This window comes from Sciurus vulgaris (genome assembly GCF_902686455.1).
Source record: "Sciurus vulgaris genome assembly, chromosome: 5".
Taxonomy (NCBI): domain Eukaryota; kingdom Metazoa; phylum Chordata; class Mammalia; order Rodentia; family Sciuridae; genus Sciurus; species Sciurus vulgaris.
The window spans coordinates 68,349,135-68,363,971 of record NC_136465.1 but is presented as its reverse complement, the minus strand read 5'-3'; the positions used below and the strand labels follow the sequence as shown (position 1 = coordinate 68,363,971).

General features: G+C 38.1%; 2 protein-coding genes across 8 annotated transcripts in view; one reads left to right on the top strand and one right to left on the bottom strand.

The window, feature by feature from the left end:
• CACNA1C (calcium voltage-gated channel subunit alpha1 C) overlaps window positions 1-14,837 on the bottom strand; it is a 724,379-nt gene that overhangs the window by 689,852 nt on the left and 19,690 nt on the right. The window lies entirely within an intron of this gene.
• The window catches only part of DCP1B (decapping mRNA 1B), a 52,266-nt gene continuing 44,017 nt past the window's right edge, over window positions 6,589-14,837 (top strand). The window contains exons 1-3 of one of the 4 annotated variants that reach the window (XM_079140322.1): window positions 6,736-6,872; window positions 11,303-11,367; window positions 12,609-12,649. Coding sequence is in view for 2 of the 4 variants with exons in the window: in XM_079140320.1 (XP_078996446.1) it covers window positions 6,723-6,872; window positions 12,609-12,649 (191 nt within the window). In the remaining 2 variants the exon portion in view is untranslated. Of the gene's footprint in view, window positions 6,873-9,267; window positions 11,368-12,608; window positions 12,650-14,837 lie in introns of those variants that run through there. The other 3 variants (XM_079140320.1, XM_079140319.1, XM_079140321.1) reach the window with 3 other exon arrangements.

The window sequence follows — 14,837 nt, the reverse complement described above, 5'->3', positions numbered from 1 at the left end:
AGTAGTCTTTAACAACAACCAGTAATTAGAAAATCTTTCAAAAGCATTCTACCTAAGCCTCTGACATTCTTTTTGACAGCTTCTTATAGACTGCCATATAAATCATCACAGACAATTTGAAATATGCTCTCACCTGGATTAAAAATCCATGGAGAGGACCAATCACCCTGGCAGAAAGCTGCCCAAAGCATTGCAAGGGTAAATGTTTCTTCCTCCCAAGAGTAACTGCTTTCCTTATACAAGGAGGGAGCACTACAAATGAAAGAGGAAAACCTATTTTTTCTTGATCAAAGTACTTAGCCCTCAGTTTTGATAGCACATTAAAAACTCTTTAATGGGTTGCCATGCTGACCTAATTTCTTTGTGGAATGCTTCTTTGAACAGATTGTTCAGCATTGTTTCTGGATTTATCTACATGTTTGTAAAGATTTGATATGCATTTGATGTGAACAGAAGTGGTTCAATAGAGAACCACAGAATGTGGAGCTGAGAAGCACCCTTCTAATTCAATCCCTTTATTCCACAGAGAAGTGTAGTGACATGCCCCACAATGTGGATTATTTGCTCAAGTCAGATAATTACACAGCCCATCCCTACATGATGATCATATTATGATGATGTATCAGGTAGTACACACCTAGTTAGTAGGAGAGGCAATCTAGTGAGGACCCCTAACACTACCCCATTCCAGAACAGGACTTCCGCAGGTACTAAATCACCCACACTAAGTCATATCTTCCTCATGTGTTTTCAGATGCATGGCAGGTGACCTCTATACACCTTCCATTGTCCCTTTCTTGGTGCACTGATAATTACACATCGCAATGTGTCTTCTGCAGTCTTGACTGGTGCTTTCCACATTTTCCCTTCCTCTTAATAATTATTAAGTCACTTAATTAAGTGACTGATTACTTTGACTAAGACTCATAGACATTAGTTACCAACATCAGGTCTTTGTAGTTTAAGCCAATTATCACTTCATGTGGACTTAAAGGTACTTCCTTATGTCTTGGTGTGTTTGGGTCATTAAGGAGACAACTAAAAAGGTGTTAATATAGAGACCGTAGGCCCATGAATCTTTTATCTGACTGACCCTTGACAATGACAGTAAAATTAATACATTTTGTAGGACTGGTGAAGAGAAGCGAAGAGAGATCAAAAGAGAACATGCGTGTCTGGTCTCCTGCTCCAAAGAGCTCTGATTAGCCCAGTCCTTCTCCAAGTCCAAGGATAAGAGAAGTCAAGTCCAGGGAGGAGCTGGGTTCAGATTGGAGAAGTTCCAATTCTTTCCACAGCTTACCTCCTATGCTGGCCAAAGCCCACCCTGCCGGTCTCTTCCTTCCTCATGGCCCCCAACTTTCACCCCGCATCTGCACCTTCTCATTCCACTCCATTGCCCAAGTGATTATTTCAATCTTAATCCCTTTGGACAACCTCCTGAAACACAGAACTATGTCTCCTATCTTATTTCTTCTTTAGTGAAGTTCTGATAAATATGTTTTAGCTCACGTCCTACTTCTTATAAAATTATTGGGAATGAGCTACTCTGGGACTTATGTGTTCCTTGTCATTTATGCAGAACTTTGTTGAGATGACTTGAGTATTGGCTGACTAATGGGACTAGAAGTATCCCTTCTGGGCTTCTATTACAAATAATAATAGTATATAACTTATATCTCAATAAAACTGCTTTTAAGAAGTAATAATGATGATGAAACTAATAATAATGATGATGTGGTGAAGCTACTAGTAGTAGTAATAATATTTTTTTTTTCACTTGCAGAACAGTTTACAGATTGCAAAGCTTTTTCAGGAACATTTTTCTCTCTTGATCATATTCATACCCCAAAATTGGTAGGGCACCTATTATGACCACCAAGGTACAAGTGAGGTCATTTGTTGAAGATCACATAGACAGAAAGGGTAAACTAAACTATATTCCCTTTCTAGGGGGTGCTTTTCTACAATGCTCTGCTACTTAAAAAATGAACTGCATGTTGAAAACAACTGATAACACACTGCTTCCAACTGTGTCTCATCACTGGGAGAGGGAGTTAATTCTTCATTTCCATCATCCTTTGGAATAAAATTCCTAGCAAAAAGGGAAGCTCAGACAGATGGTACAAGCAAAGCCTCAGAAGCTGTTGAAGTTGCTTTAGAATCACAAACTCTCAGGGGCATCCTGGAAGCTCTTCTTCTCCCCTTCATACTAACACATGCTACTTTAGGACAAACGCAAACCTTAGAGGTTAATTATACAACAAAGAAAAGAGTACTAATAAAGCATGCTTTGCATTTGTATTTTAAAATTATTATCACATAAAGAGTTGATCAATATTTGTATACAAATATTCACACATGGCTATAAGACCAAATGTTTTTCAGTCTTATCCCTGTTTTCAAATAATTTCAACATCTCTGCTTATGTTACCTCAATTGATTAGGTGGTGAATTTTGCCTTAGTCATTGCAATGTTTAATCCTAGATCCAGTAATGATTTTTTTTTATTTTATCAGAAACTCATTTAAAATTACAGTATCTAACTTTATAAAAACAGGTGCTACCACATATTTAATCTCATAATGACAATTATAAAGTAATCATGAAACCCAAAGGCACCAATGTTTGTCTAAGGTATCATGATGAGGCTTTTGGAAACACAGTGGAAGGATGTCAATCCCACAGAAGCCAATAGAAATGGAAGTGATGTGGATTAGAGAAGAATTTGCCTATTTGAAATAGTCTTTTACTAATGTCAAATTTGCAACGTAGACTATTTGGATATATGGTGATGAATTGGTTCTACAAACAAAGATTATTCAAGTAGAAAGTAGGCAGAAGTCTGGCGTCATCCTAGAAGGTCAGAGATTTGGGCATTGAGAGGGAAAAAAAAAAGAATGAAAAGCAAAATAATGAAGCTTTGTGGGCCACAGACAAAAATAATATGGCTATGCTAAAGTCACTGCAACATTATTTATCTTTTCCAAGTATGACTTTTAGTTTTTTAAGGCTTTATAAATGATATTTAAAGGCAAAGAATAACAAAATAAAAACTTTTCTATTTCTTTCTATCCCCTTAGAATGTAAACACAAAAAGACCAGGATTTACTAATGTGTGTTCTTTTATCCCAGCTTGAATTTCAGCATTCTATAAATCAAGAGCTCTTAAGAAAAAAAAAAAATAAAGACTGATATTTAATGAGTTAAGTTAACTAATTCCTGGTTTAATTCAATAGAATAAGCATTTGTTGAATCTGTTATGCAAGGGCATAAAAAATAAACAAGCATATATAAAAATTTTTAAATTACTCTTACCCTTTCTGCTTATCTGCCAAGAAAAGCAAACAATTCTTTTGCTATTATGGTGACTCTTTTTTTTTTTTTTCAAAAAAATTTTATTGGTGCATTAAAGTCATACAAAATGATGGGAACTGTTGTTACATATTTGTACTTGCACACAACATAACAATGTAATTTGACCAGTATCACTCCCAGCACTTGCCTTCCCTCCCTTTCTCTCACTCTCTGGTTGGTGACTCTTATTTTCATCCTTTTTAGAACTGAGGAAAATATATGAACATATTAATTAATTAAATAAATCCTGTAATTCCAGAGAAAGAGAGTTAAGTACCCCAAGAAAAACAGCAACAACAACAGAGTGCACTGAGGAGTTAAAGGGGAAAAAGAGATTGTATGAGAGAAAGAGGCAGCAGGTGAGTTTTCTGGGAAAAGTTCATTTTAGGCTAACAGGACAAATGCACAAAGGAACTGAGGGCAATGTGTAAGCTCATTGGGAGAAAACAGTTCAGACACAAAATGACAGAAACAGGAGACATGGTCATTTCCTTCACTAATTCTAAACAGAACAAAAACCAATCCCTTTTAATAAGAATTTCAATGGTGTGGTATTCACATATGTGAATCTACCAATAAGCAAGGTAGCAGGATGTACATCATGCTCTTTTGTGAGATGAGGGTCTGGAAGGGACATCACCCTGTGATTTTAGCACAGACACAGCAAACAATGATAAATCATGGAGAATGAATGAATGGATTTTGTTCAGTGGGCTCTCAGTAAGGGCTTTGTGACTGTGGTCACACAGGTAACTCAGGCTATAGGGCATTTTTTAAAATGAATTTTTAAGATACTATAATGGTTCCCAGTATTGCCTACCTTCTTTATTGAGCCTGAAGCAATTTGTTCTTTGGGGGCAGAATTCGTTCTGAAAATTTAAAAGGAAAATTATCTGCCTAAGGATCATGAAACCTAAGGGGCAGAAGCTGAGGAAAAAAGAAATACCCCATTGTATGTGTGAGAGAAATGCAAAGTAGAAGCTGTGGGTTCATGCTGAATAATCAAAATTAGAAGAGCTAATGAAGTGAGAGAGAATCAGATTAGTCCAAGAGTTAAGCATAAAATTCCCCATTGTCCATATGACAGAGTAAGCTTGATGTGATCAAGGGCAAAGAAAGCTCAGAGATACTCCAGACAAGCCAGCAGACTATCATGGGAAGTTGTCTAGTCAGATCTTTATGGTTTCTTAGTTGCCCTAGTCCTAGGGTCTTCAACTTCAAGTCACAATGCATTAGGTAACCAAAAAAATCAATTTAAAGAGTCAAAAACAGTACTTTAAAAAATGAAATATATGTAACTATATATATGCACATATAAATCTATCTATATTTAGTATTATTTTATGAAACTTTTTTCAATTAATATCAGATATAAATATATAAATGTATGTTCTAGGTCAGATTAAAACTGAGCACCAGCCCATCAAAAAAAAAAAAAAAAAAAAAAAGTTTGGAAATCCCTACAGCATTCTTCACCACTGGGAAGTCAGGATTGATGTTGATAGCAGAGGATCCAAAATGGAGCTTAATCAAAAATTTCAATAAAATTAAAATTGACTAAAAAGATCATATTGCAATTTATTGAGAGACTACATGTCCTCTATCTGTATCTAATAAGTAAGAGTTCATGAATGTGGGTAAGGATTTCTTAGTGCTAAATAAATGACTTACATCAATGTTTCTCAACTTTTTTAGTCTCAAGCCCTCTTTATACTCTTTCACATTTTACATTTCTTGCAAATATTTTTAATTTCTAGCTTAATAGAAGACAACTAGATTCTCATATCTGCTTCTGCTTATAATCTTGTCATTTAAATTTCTGCTTATATTCTATCACTGTTCCAGTTGAAATATATGATGAAACTCTAGCCTCACACAGATTATGTAGTTGAAAAGGGGATGATTATTTTAAGTCTTTTCAAAAAATGTGGATATTCTTTGATAATACAGAAAAACTTGGCATGTGGCAGTTTCTCAAAAGTTGGTGGCAAAGTGCTATCTGGAATCCTATCTATTAATTTTTTATATTCTGGTACATTAAAATCCATGACTCCACCTTGTCCTTGAATGGATCTTTTACCTATACATGGTTATGTAACATGAGACATTTGGTCATTTGGGAAAGATTAGGTCGCTGATTTAAGGAGATCTTTCAAATGCTGACACTTTTCATTATATAATATTTGTAAAAATTACACTCACTATCACCACTGATCTCATCAGAAAAGGCTTAATTATTGAGAAGCTGTCATGTTCATGGCAGTAGATATATATATTCATTCCCACTTGAAGGCTCAAAAATTATCACTGGCAACAATAATTGTTTTCCTGGAAGTGACAGGTGAACTTTATTTCTGAAAAATGTATGTCAAACACCTACCTGAATAACTGTAGCTGGCCCATCTTTCAAGTAAAAATAGTGCTCCAGGAAAGTAAAAATTATAACACTAATTCAGCTCACAACTCAAGCAGGGAGAATTTTCCTGAAGACAAATAGGGCACTTTGTATGCAGTAGAACTGCCTTAGACATGCTTACTATTTTTTTCACACAGAATATTAAGAAGTATACCCAAGGATTGAACTTTAAAAATTAATTAATATTTTTTACTGCTTTATCAAGAGACATTTGACTCAAACTTCTTTTCTTTTTCTTTTTCTTTTTGACTGAGAATACATTCACGGGTGGCAACAGTTTGATGGCCCTGCCTTGGTTCAAGCTGAGCTATCAGCACTTTTACCAAACATTGTTTTTGCACTATTGGTGCAAATGTCATCGTAGTGAACAAATCAAGTAAGTCTTAGTATTGTCATAAACGTTGTTTTGACCTTGCAGAACCCCTAAAAAGGTCTCAAAGACCAACCCCACTCTCGCCAGGAGGGTTGGGGGCCGCAGTAAGAGAACCACAGGGTGTAGCACATTCAGAAATCACAGTTCTCTTAGTTTTCTGAATTATTAATGCTTGAAGCTTCTGTATTTGTTATATGTCTGATGCCTAAGTGCCAAAGAAGAGACATGACAAGTCGTCGAACATATCCAAGAGGGAAACCCTACCGCACCAATTCAAAGGTTCAAGTAGGAAGAAAACAGCTTAAAGGGAGTAAAACAAAAAACACAAAACACACCGGGATCCAGAGGGCAGGTCTCAGCTTGTAGTTGCCAGTGGCAACGATCCTCAGTGGGTCATCGATTAGTGATGCCTTGCGACGGGCGGCGGGAGGAAAAGGCGCGGGGCGGTGGCTGGAGCCGGAAGGCCTCCCCGCGACTTGTGGTCGCCAGGGGTTTTTAGTTGCGAGGCCGCTCGCTCGTTCCGCGATCTATTGAGAGTGGCTTCGCAGAGCCCCTGTTGATGTCGGGGAGGGAGGGAAGATGGCGGCCGTGGCGGCGGGCGGCCTGGTGGGGAAGGGGCGCGACATCAGCCTAGCAGCCCTGCAGCGCCACGACCCCTATATCAACCGCATCGTGGACGTGGCTAGCCAGGTGGCCCTGTACACTTTCGGCCATCGGGCCAACGAGTGGGTGCGTGCGGACGCGACGGGGCGGTGCAGACTAGGGCTGGGGCGGGACCAGGGGATCCGACTCCGGACTCCAGGAGCTGGTGAGGGGAGGAGGCGGGATGGTGGTAGATGGGGGCCTGAGGCCGAAGTTGTGGAGGTTGGACCCCTGGGCACCGGGTTTTGCGGGGAATGGAGGTGGATCCGCGAATCCACCTGGAGTTGGGGGAAAGACTTAAATATCTGAAGTACCCCACGTTGGGAGAACAGAGCGATCGGGTGCGAGACCCTGAGAGCCGAAGGAGAGAGCACTTGATGCAGTGAGGCCGGAAGACTGATGTGCTCCGAGAAAATGATACTGTAAAACGTTGGCTATGGGGGAGACAGGATAGGAGACGAATCGAAGAGTTTGGGAGCCTCAGTCCTAGATGGGGCTAAGAGAAACAAACCTTGACAGAAGGGGAGAATCTGAAGTTATGAACTCAGGGGAAACTCGAAGCAAAGAGGGGGGAAATAAAAGACAAACGCTGTCTGGGTCCAATACTTAGACGGAGATTGACGGTTCTCAGGAAGATTAATATATCATAGCCTTTGATATTGGAGTCCATGTGGGAGCCGAATTATTTTAGTGTTCTCATAGCGGAGCCCCAGTAAATAGTAATGCAGTGCAATTTAATTTTCCTCACAATTAGAATGGGGTAAGAGTACGAGACATTTTGAGGAGTTATTTTTGCGGGAATTGCCTCATGTAATTTTATAACTCATCCTTTGAACGTAGACACGTACTTTTCTGCTTCCTCACACTGATTTTGCGACCAAATAATATTCATCTGCCCATTATATAACCATCCATCATTTTTTAAAAGTTACAAAACGGTATAAAGAACTTATTTTGAAAGGATTTCTGATGAATTTTTTGATGTGTTCTTCAAGTGAGAAACAAACATCAAAACTGAAGCAAAGAAAACGTCCATATTGAGCAAATCTATATTTTTCAACACTCACATTCATTAGCCTACATGTCTCCAGTATGGATCTTCAGCTGCCTTAATAAAAACACACGTGGAAATGATTAACATAAAAAGACACTGGAAGGGCTGGCAGGAAATTAGGCTTGCCAGCCATGTGCATGGCCCTGGGTTCAATCCCCAGCACCACAAAAATAAATATGGAAATAAAGAAACTAAAATAGGAGGACAGTTTTGCCCTAACGTGTGTGTGTGTGTGTGTGTGTGTGTGCGCGCGCGCGCGCGCGCGCGTGCTGTACTGAGGATCCAACCTAGGGCCTCACCAATGCTAGGCCAGCACTCTACCATTGAGCTACATCCTGGGCCCATTGCCCTAAGTTCATCACAAAATTCTTGAGAGTTTTGCCAAAAGTTCTTAACTGAAATGAGACAAAGAATTAAGATCTGTTCCACGACTGGCTAAATCTAGAAGAAAAACATGGAGACCACTGTATTCATTGTTCTGTAATAGGAAGTGTACCACTCCATCAGGAGAGGGACTATTCTTCCCTAGTTCCCAGGTGAATTTATCACCTGGGTCTTTATATGAAAGGATTGAGCAATGTGGACAGTTTCCTCCATGGTAATTATTAAAAATGCATAAAGTTACATATGGCTCTTCTATTGCTCTTAAACAAAATGCCAAAGGTATAATGTAATTCTGTAATAGTAATTCTGTGGTAAATAAGGACAGTTAGTACTGTAAGCTGACTTGACATTAGGCCTAGAAATTGTTAACATATATAGTAGAGCATTTCTTTTGAATAACAATAGTTGCCTAAAGGCCCTTGACAGTTATCTGTGTGATAGAGACCTTTTAAAACCCTTGCAGAGATTCACTAGATATCCAGTGAAACCTATCAACAAAAGCCTCATCAAAAGGCAGAAGTGTCACAATGCATTATTTACAGGAGTTATGTTTTCCTGCTTCCTGGACTTGTTGCCTTCAGACAGGGCGTAATTCATTCAGTAAAAGGTCATTCTTTCAAAGTTCTAATCTTCAAGGCTGTGGTAGCCAGGCAAAAGAGAGAGACCTAGGTTCAGCTGCAGATAGTGACTGGAGGCAAGCAAATTGTCACTACTCTCTCCAGATGGCATCACTCACATCTCTGGATGGGAGCCTTCTGATGCAAACCTAATGAAAGTATAAAGAACACTCTTGAGAATGGGAGAAAACTGGTGAGATATAAAGAAGGGGAATTCTTGTTACACTGGAAATAGATGAAGAATGACAACAGACATTTAGAGGAGGAGAAATTAGAAATGAAGGATAGACAAAGAATGAATTGCCTTTAAAAAGGATCAGTAGGCTGGGGAATGGAACTCAGTGGTAGATTATGTGCTTAGCATGCTCAAGGCCCAGGGTTTGATCCCCAGCACCAATAAAAAAAAAAAAAAAAAAAAAAAAAAAAAAAGAAAAATGAGGGTTAAAAAAGATTATATCATGATTCGGAATTTTAGAGCCAGTCCTCCCCATTGCCAAGGACTGCCCCCACCCAATACCCTTATGTCAATTTAAGGCTATAGCCCTGTATTTTTTTATGTTCTCAGTCTTTGGAGCAGTGGTTCTTTCCTGGAGTTGATTTTGCCTCCAGGTGGCATTTGGCAATGTGAAGAGACTTCTTTGTCACGCTGAGGGGCAGGGAGGCTGCTAAACATTCTGCAACATACAGGCATTATTGTGCACCCCATAACAAAAATATGTCTGGTCCAAAACCTCAAAAATGCTAAGCTTTAGAAACTATCTTGAGTGATTGTTGTCCTGTGTTTCTAGCTAATGGTTTTCCAAAATTATATGTATCAGAATGACGTGGAGTTTTTAGAAGTACAACCCACCAAATCCGAACCTCTGAATAATGAGGCCCAGACATTTGATACTGTTGAAATCTTCAAAGGAGACTGAGGTGCTACAATGTATGACAGAGAGAGATTTGGAAAGAAATGGAGACCTGCATTTTCCATATTTAAACTTAGAATAATGAGTAAGATAGAGATTGCTTCAAGTTGTTTGAAAAGTGCCATGCATGTGCTGAGTCCCAATAGTTTGTAAAATAGCATTACTTTACATTCCATTGTTATTTTTTGTTTCGAAATTTGTACTGCTTATTCTTTAATACTTAGATTTCATAATAGAGTATAATATCACATCATTAAATTGTACCCTTCAAATTTAAGTTAAAATATCCCAGGACTGTGAGCTAATGCTTTAACATAAAAGTCCTCCTTACTTGGAGGATCTAAGGAAAATCTAATAAAATTCTGTTTTAACCCCCAGTCTTACACTTTGCCCAGAAAGAAAAAAGAAAAAAGCCTGGTTGCCCTTGGATAATGGTGGAAGGATCAGTAAAATACATGAATTTGAGTTGACTCTGTTGAAATGTAATTTACATTTCTAGAACCTCTTTTATCCAGGTATCATAGAGCTCTTAAAATATCTTTTTTTTTTTTTTCCTCATTAAAAGATCTGAGTGGTGTAGGACAGTTCTCTTTTTTTTCCAGTGGAAAAGCTGAAGCTAGAACAATAAACTACTTAACCTAGCCTGACCTGTTGAGAATCCCACTCATATTGTAATTATTGAAACACAATTCCTTTCCATGAACAAACTTGGGAGAACAACTCTCAGGTTTAAGAATTGCTTGTTATGAGTTAGAGAATAATTCCGGGAGAAACACGCCTTTTCTGATTTTGGATTTTGCAAAGCTAAAGTGTCATGAAAGTTTTGTTTTTAAAGGAAAGGGAATTTCATTTAGGTCAAGGAAGAAAGGAAAGAAGTTGGAAACAATTAGCTTGTGTGTGCTGATACATATGAAACCCCAGTTTGCCTCTCTAAGGTCAAAACAGTCCCGCGTCCCCAAGAGAGTAAAGTGTTTTGGCCTTGTGGCAAGTGATCCTGACAATCCACATAGGTTTCTTGGAGTCCTGGTTCCATCTACTTAGCTTCAGTTTCCTCTCAATGTAATGAATAATACCAAATCTTTAGTTTTTGCAAATGTATTTTTAAAGGCATTGTGGACTAGTAAATACTTACCAACTGTTAAACTTTAAGGACACTCATAAATTCTTAGACTGGATAACATTTATTGTACTCTTGTGACCCTTTTCTTCTCAGTGATATGCACTGTTGTGGTTTAAGTTTTAATTAATTCTTAGTGCTTAAAGTGCACTTAGAGTATATATTTCTCAACAGATGGAAATTAACCATGTTTGTTTACGAAGAAAAATAATGTTTCTGTGTATTTATATTTTTTCATTTTGACTAAGGGTATTTTTCAAAGCACTGTGTTCTATGAGCAGAGAATATGTTATTGAATTTAGGCAGTTATTTGCAAACTACCATGCCTTAGAATCACCTGGATAGCTTAATAAAAAGCAGATTGCTGGGTAATACCGTGAGTTTTTGATTCGGTGGGTTTGAACAGGAGCCCAAGAATGTGCATTTCTAACAAGTTCCCAGGTGGTGCTTGCTGCTGCTGCTGAGCTGTGAATCATACTTTGAGACCCACCAAACTAAGGTGACTATGAAAATTACTGCAATTATCTTAGCATGTGAAAGCCTCAAGTTTTCAGTTTTTGTGTGACTTTTAAAACTTCTTGGGCTGGGGAGATAGCTCAGTCGGTAGAGTGCTTGCCTTGCAAGCACAAAGCCCTGGGTTTGATCCCCAGCAACGAAAAAAAAAAAAAACTTCTTAATATTGACAACTTTTTTCTTTAATGAGTGCATATTAAACCAGAATTAAACTGCTTAATTTTGAATCATTATGGAAATGGATATTAATAATAAAATATTGGGGTTGGGGGACTGTTAATATAGCTCAGTTGGTAGACTGCTTGCCTGGCATGCACAAGGCTCTGGGTTCAATCCCCAGCATCACCAAAAGCAAAACAAAACAAAAATAATATTTTTGGAGTTTAAATAGAATTCTAAAATAAAGCCATGTAAATAACAAAAGCACATTTTTAGGATCAGAATTAAAATAGTCTGATTACTAGTTAAACAAAAGAAAATTATGTGCATTTTATTCCTAACCATTATCTCAGGGATCTGGGTTCTTGCCTTTGGAAAAATGGAAGAGGATTGTCAGTTAACTAACCAAACTATCATTTTAACTTTACCACCTCCCCCAGAGTTTCTCAGGCAATTCTTGAGTCCTAACTTGGTAATACTTCTAATTTTATTTCAAAGGTCTTGGATCAGAATTTGCCTCTAAATATTGCACACCAAGTAGGTAATTTATTCATCTGAAAAGTATAGCATCCTTGCCCTCTTCTTCCTAGCAGTCACAGCAGTTATTGGCAGGTCATCTGCTCCCCTAGGTGACAGATCTGGCAAAAGAAGATGAACCCAAAAAAATGAAGTGAAGGATAACAAAATGCAGACACCAGTGATTTCTGTGGCTTGCTCTCTGCCCAGTTTTATAGATAGAGGAAAAAGCAGCACACTTATTATAACCTCTTTTTTTTAATGAAGTCCATGGAACACACTTAACCTTTTTATTGTTTTAGACAGCGATGTGTTGCTAACCATGTGTTTGGGAAAGAGATAATGGTATAAGATTGAGCACTTCCTGCTACTTAGCAGAGCCACAGTTAGGACAGAGGATCTGTTCTCTCCTTTTCCTGAGAATAACTCCAGAGGTTACAGTTTCACCAATTTGAAATGAGATGTCATTCCTATAGTATTCTGTAAGAATTTGATGTTCTTTCTGCCTCTATGAATGAAGAGAATATACACATTGTGGTTTTTGCCTTTTAGGAGAAGACTGATGTGGAAGGAACCTTATTTGTGTACACAAGGTAAGAGTATTTTACTTTTAGAAAGAAACTGCCAATCTTCAAAATAATATTTTTGCTCAATTATGTCACTCTACTTCAAGTGCAGTTTTATTTCAAAGAGAAGCGAAACAACTGAATCTTGGTTTGAAATCATTAATTGACAGGAGGAAGGTAATACTACATAAAGTTGCCTCATATATTCCAGGGAATACTAATTTTAGGACATAATTAAAACTTCAATGTAGATGAACTTAAATCTTGTTCTGTTTAGAATAGTAGTAAGTAATTACCCTTTGACTCGAATGGTACAGAGTTCTTGAATATAATGCATTGGCAAGGAACTAGAAGTGCACTTTTAGGAATGTTAGATTATTTAATCAATATTTGGAAAAGGGCTTTATAGATCACCTTTCTCAACCCTTGACTGTTTAAAAAACCATGGTCCAAAACCGAAGATACCTTCCATCCTCCATTGTCTAGTTAGCAATATGCATCAGGATAGAGTAATAAACTTATGCTTTTAATCATTCTATTTTCTCAGGTATTGTTAACATCTCTCACAAAGAGACTTATAGTATATATGTTGTCTTAATAGCTAAAATTTTTATTCACATAAACATTCATATGAAATGTCTTAGCTAAATTCCATCTACCTTCAGTGAGGAATGCAAAAATAAAATATGAAAGCCAGTGCAAACCCTTCTTGGGGTAGCAATTTCATTGAAGAAAAAGGAAATAAAAGTATATTTTCTTTATACATATATTCACATTTGTGATAAACCAAGAGTCTGAGGATATAGCTCAGGTAGAGTGCTTCCCTAGCATGCATGAGGCCCTGGGTTCCATTCCAGCACCACACACACACACACACATAAACACAATACAGGATAGACTATGGTGAGTTCCACTTAATAGGTTATAAGCATTGAGTGGGATGCTCTGATGATAGGTTTTATAGAATTGGTAAGAAATAAGGTAGAACTAAACTTGTGTGGGGGAAAGGGACAGCCATTCTTCAATGGTGAAAGCAAAAGCATAGAACCTAATAGATGAAAGGGACAGTGGGGAAAATTATTATTTTGGTGGGGTACTGGGGATTGAAGCTAAAGGCGCTTAATCACTTAGCCACATGCCCAGCCCTTTTTTATTTTGAGACAGGGTCTCGCTGAGTTGCTTAGGGACTCACTAAATTGCTGAGGCTGGCTTTGAACTTGGGATTCTCCTGAGCTGTTCGGATTACAGGAGTGTGCCACTGCGCCTAGGAGGAAAAGTAATTCTTTATTGCAAAGGGTTTATATTTGGACAGGTAAAGAGATTTTCTGGCGTGGAACGCCTCTGAGGATTTTGCCATTTATTTTCCTAGCAGTGGGGAGTTATTGAAAGTTTATAAACGAGATATCAGAGGAAATAAGGGGAAAGCAAATGTATTAACATTGTTAGGAGGAATAGGTTCTAGAAGAAATTGGAGTTAGGGAGGACTAGGATTAAGATTAGGTTAGGATTATTGCTGTGGAGTAAACATGGTGAGACTTGGGACTAGAATGACCGAAATTGAAATGGGAAGGCATTGAAGGACTGCATGAATAGAGGGAATGGCAAAGTTAATATTAACATTAATATTTTGAATATGGAATGCAGAGACAAAGTCATTGGCAGAATAGAAAGATCAGAGGTCAAGAATCTGTTTTGAAGATAAGTTTTTTGTTTGTTTGTGGTGTTGGGAGATGCAGGGCCTCATACATTCTAAGCACATGCTCTACCTCTGAGCTACCACTCCAGTTCTTAGGCTTTAGTTTTTGAGGTAAGGCTTTCTTTGGAATGGTAGCAAGATATTCAAAGGGAGGTATCCAGCCACTTGGGTTAGGGTGGTGGCTGGAGGTGGAGAGTTTAGAGTTGTGTGAAATAATTTGGTAGTTGAAATTGTGAGAGGAGTGAGTGTAAAGAGGGAATTTATAGGGACTAATGGTACGGTTTTAGGGCCAGTAAGGACACAGAAGAATTAGCCATAACAATAAAAACAGGACAGGAAGACTACGGAGAGGCCAGTTGTGGGCACAGAGCAATATCAGTGGCAGGCTCTGGGGGGTGGGGAAGGAAGGTCTGTGCAAGTGGAGGCAGCAGGAACAGTAGGAAGGAAGGAATGAATGGCCAGGACAATATGGAGGTCAGATTGTCTCAGAAAAGTGGCAGAAACATGTAAAAATTATTG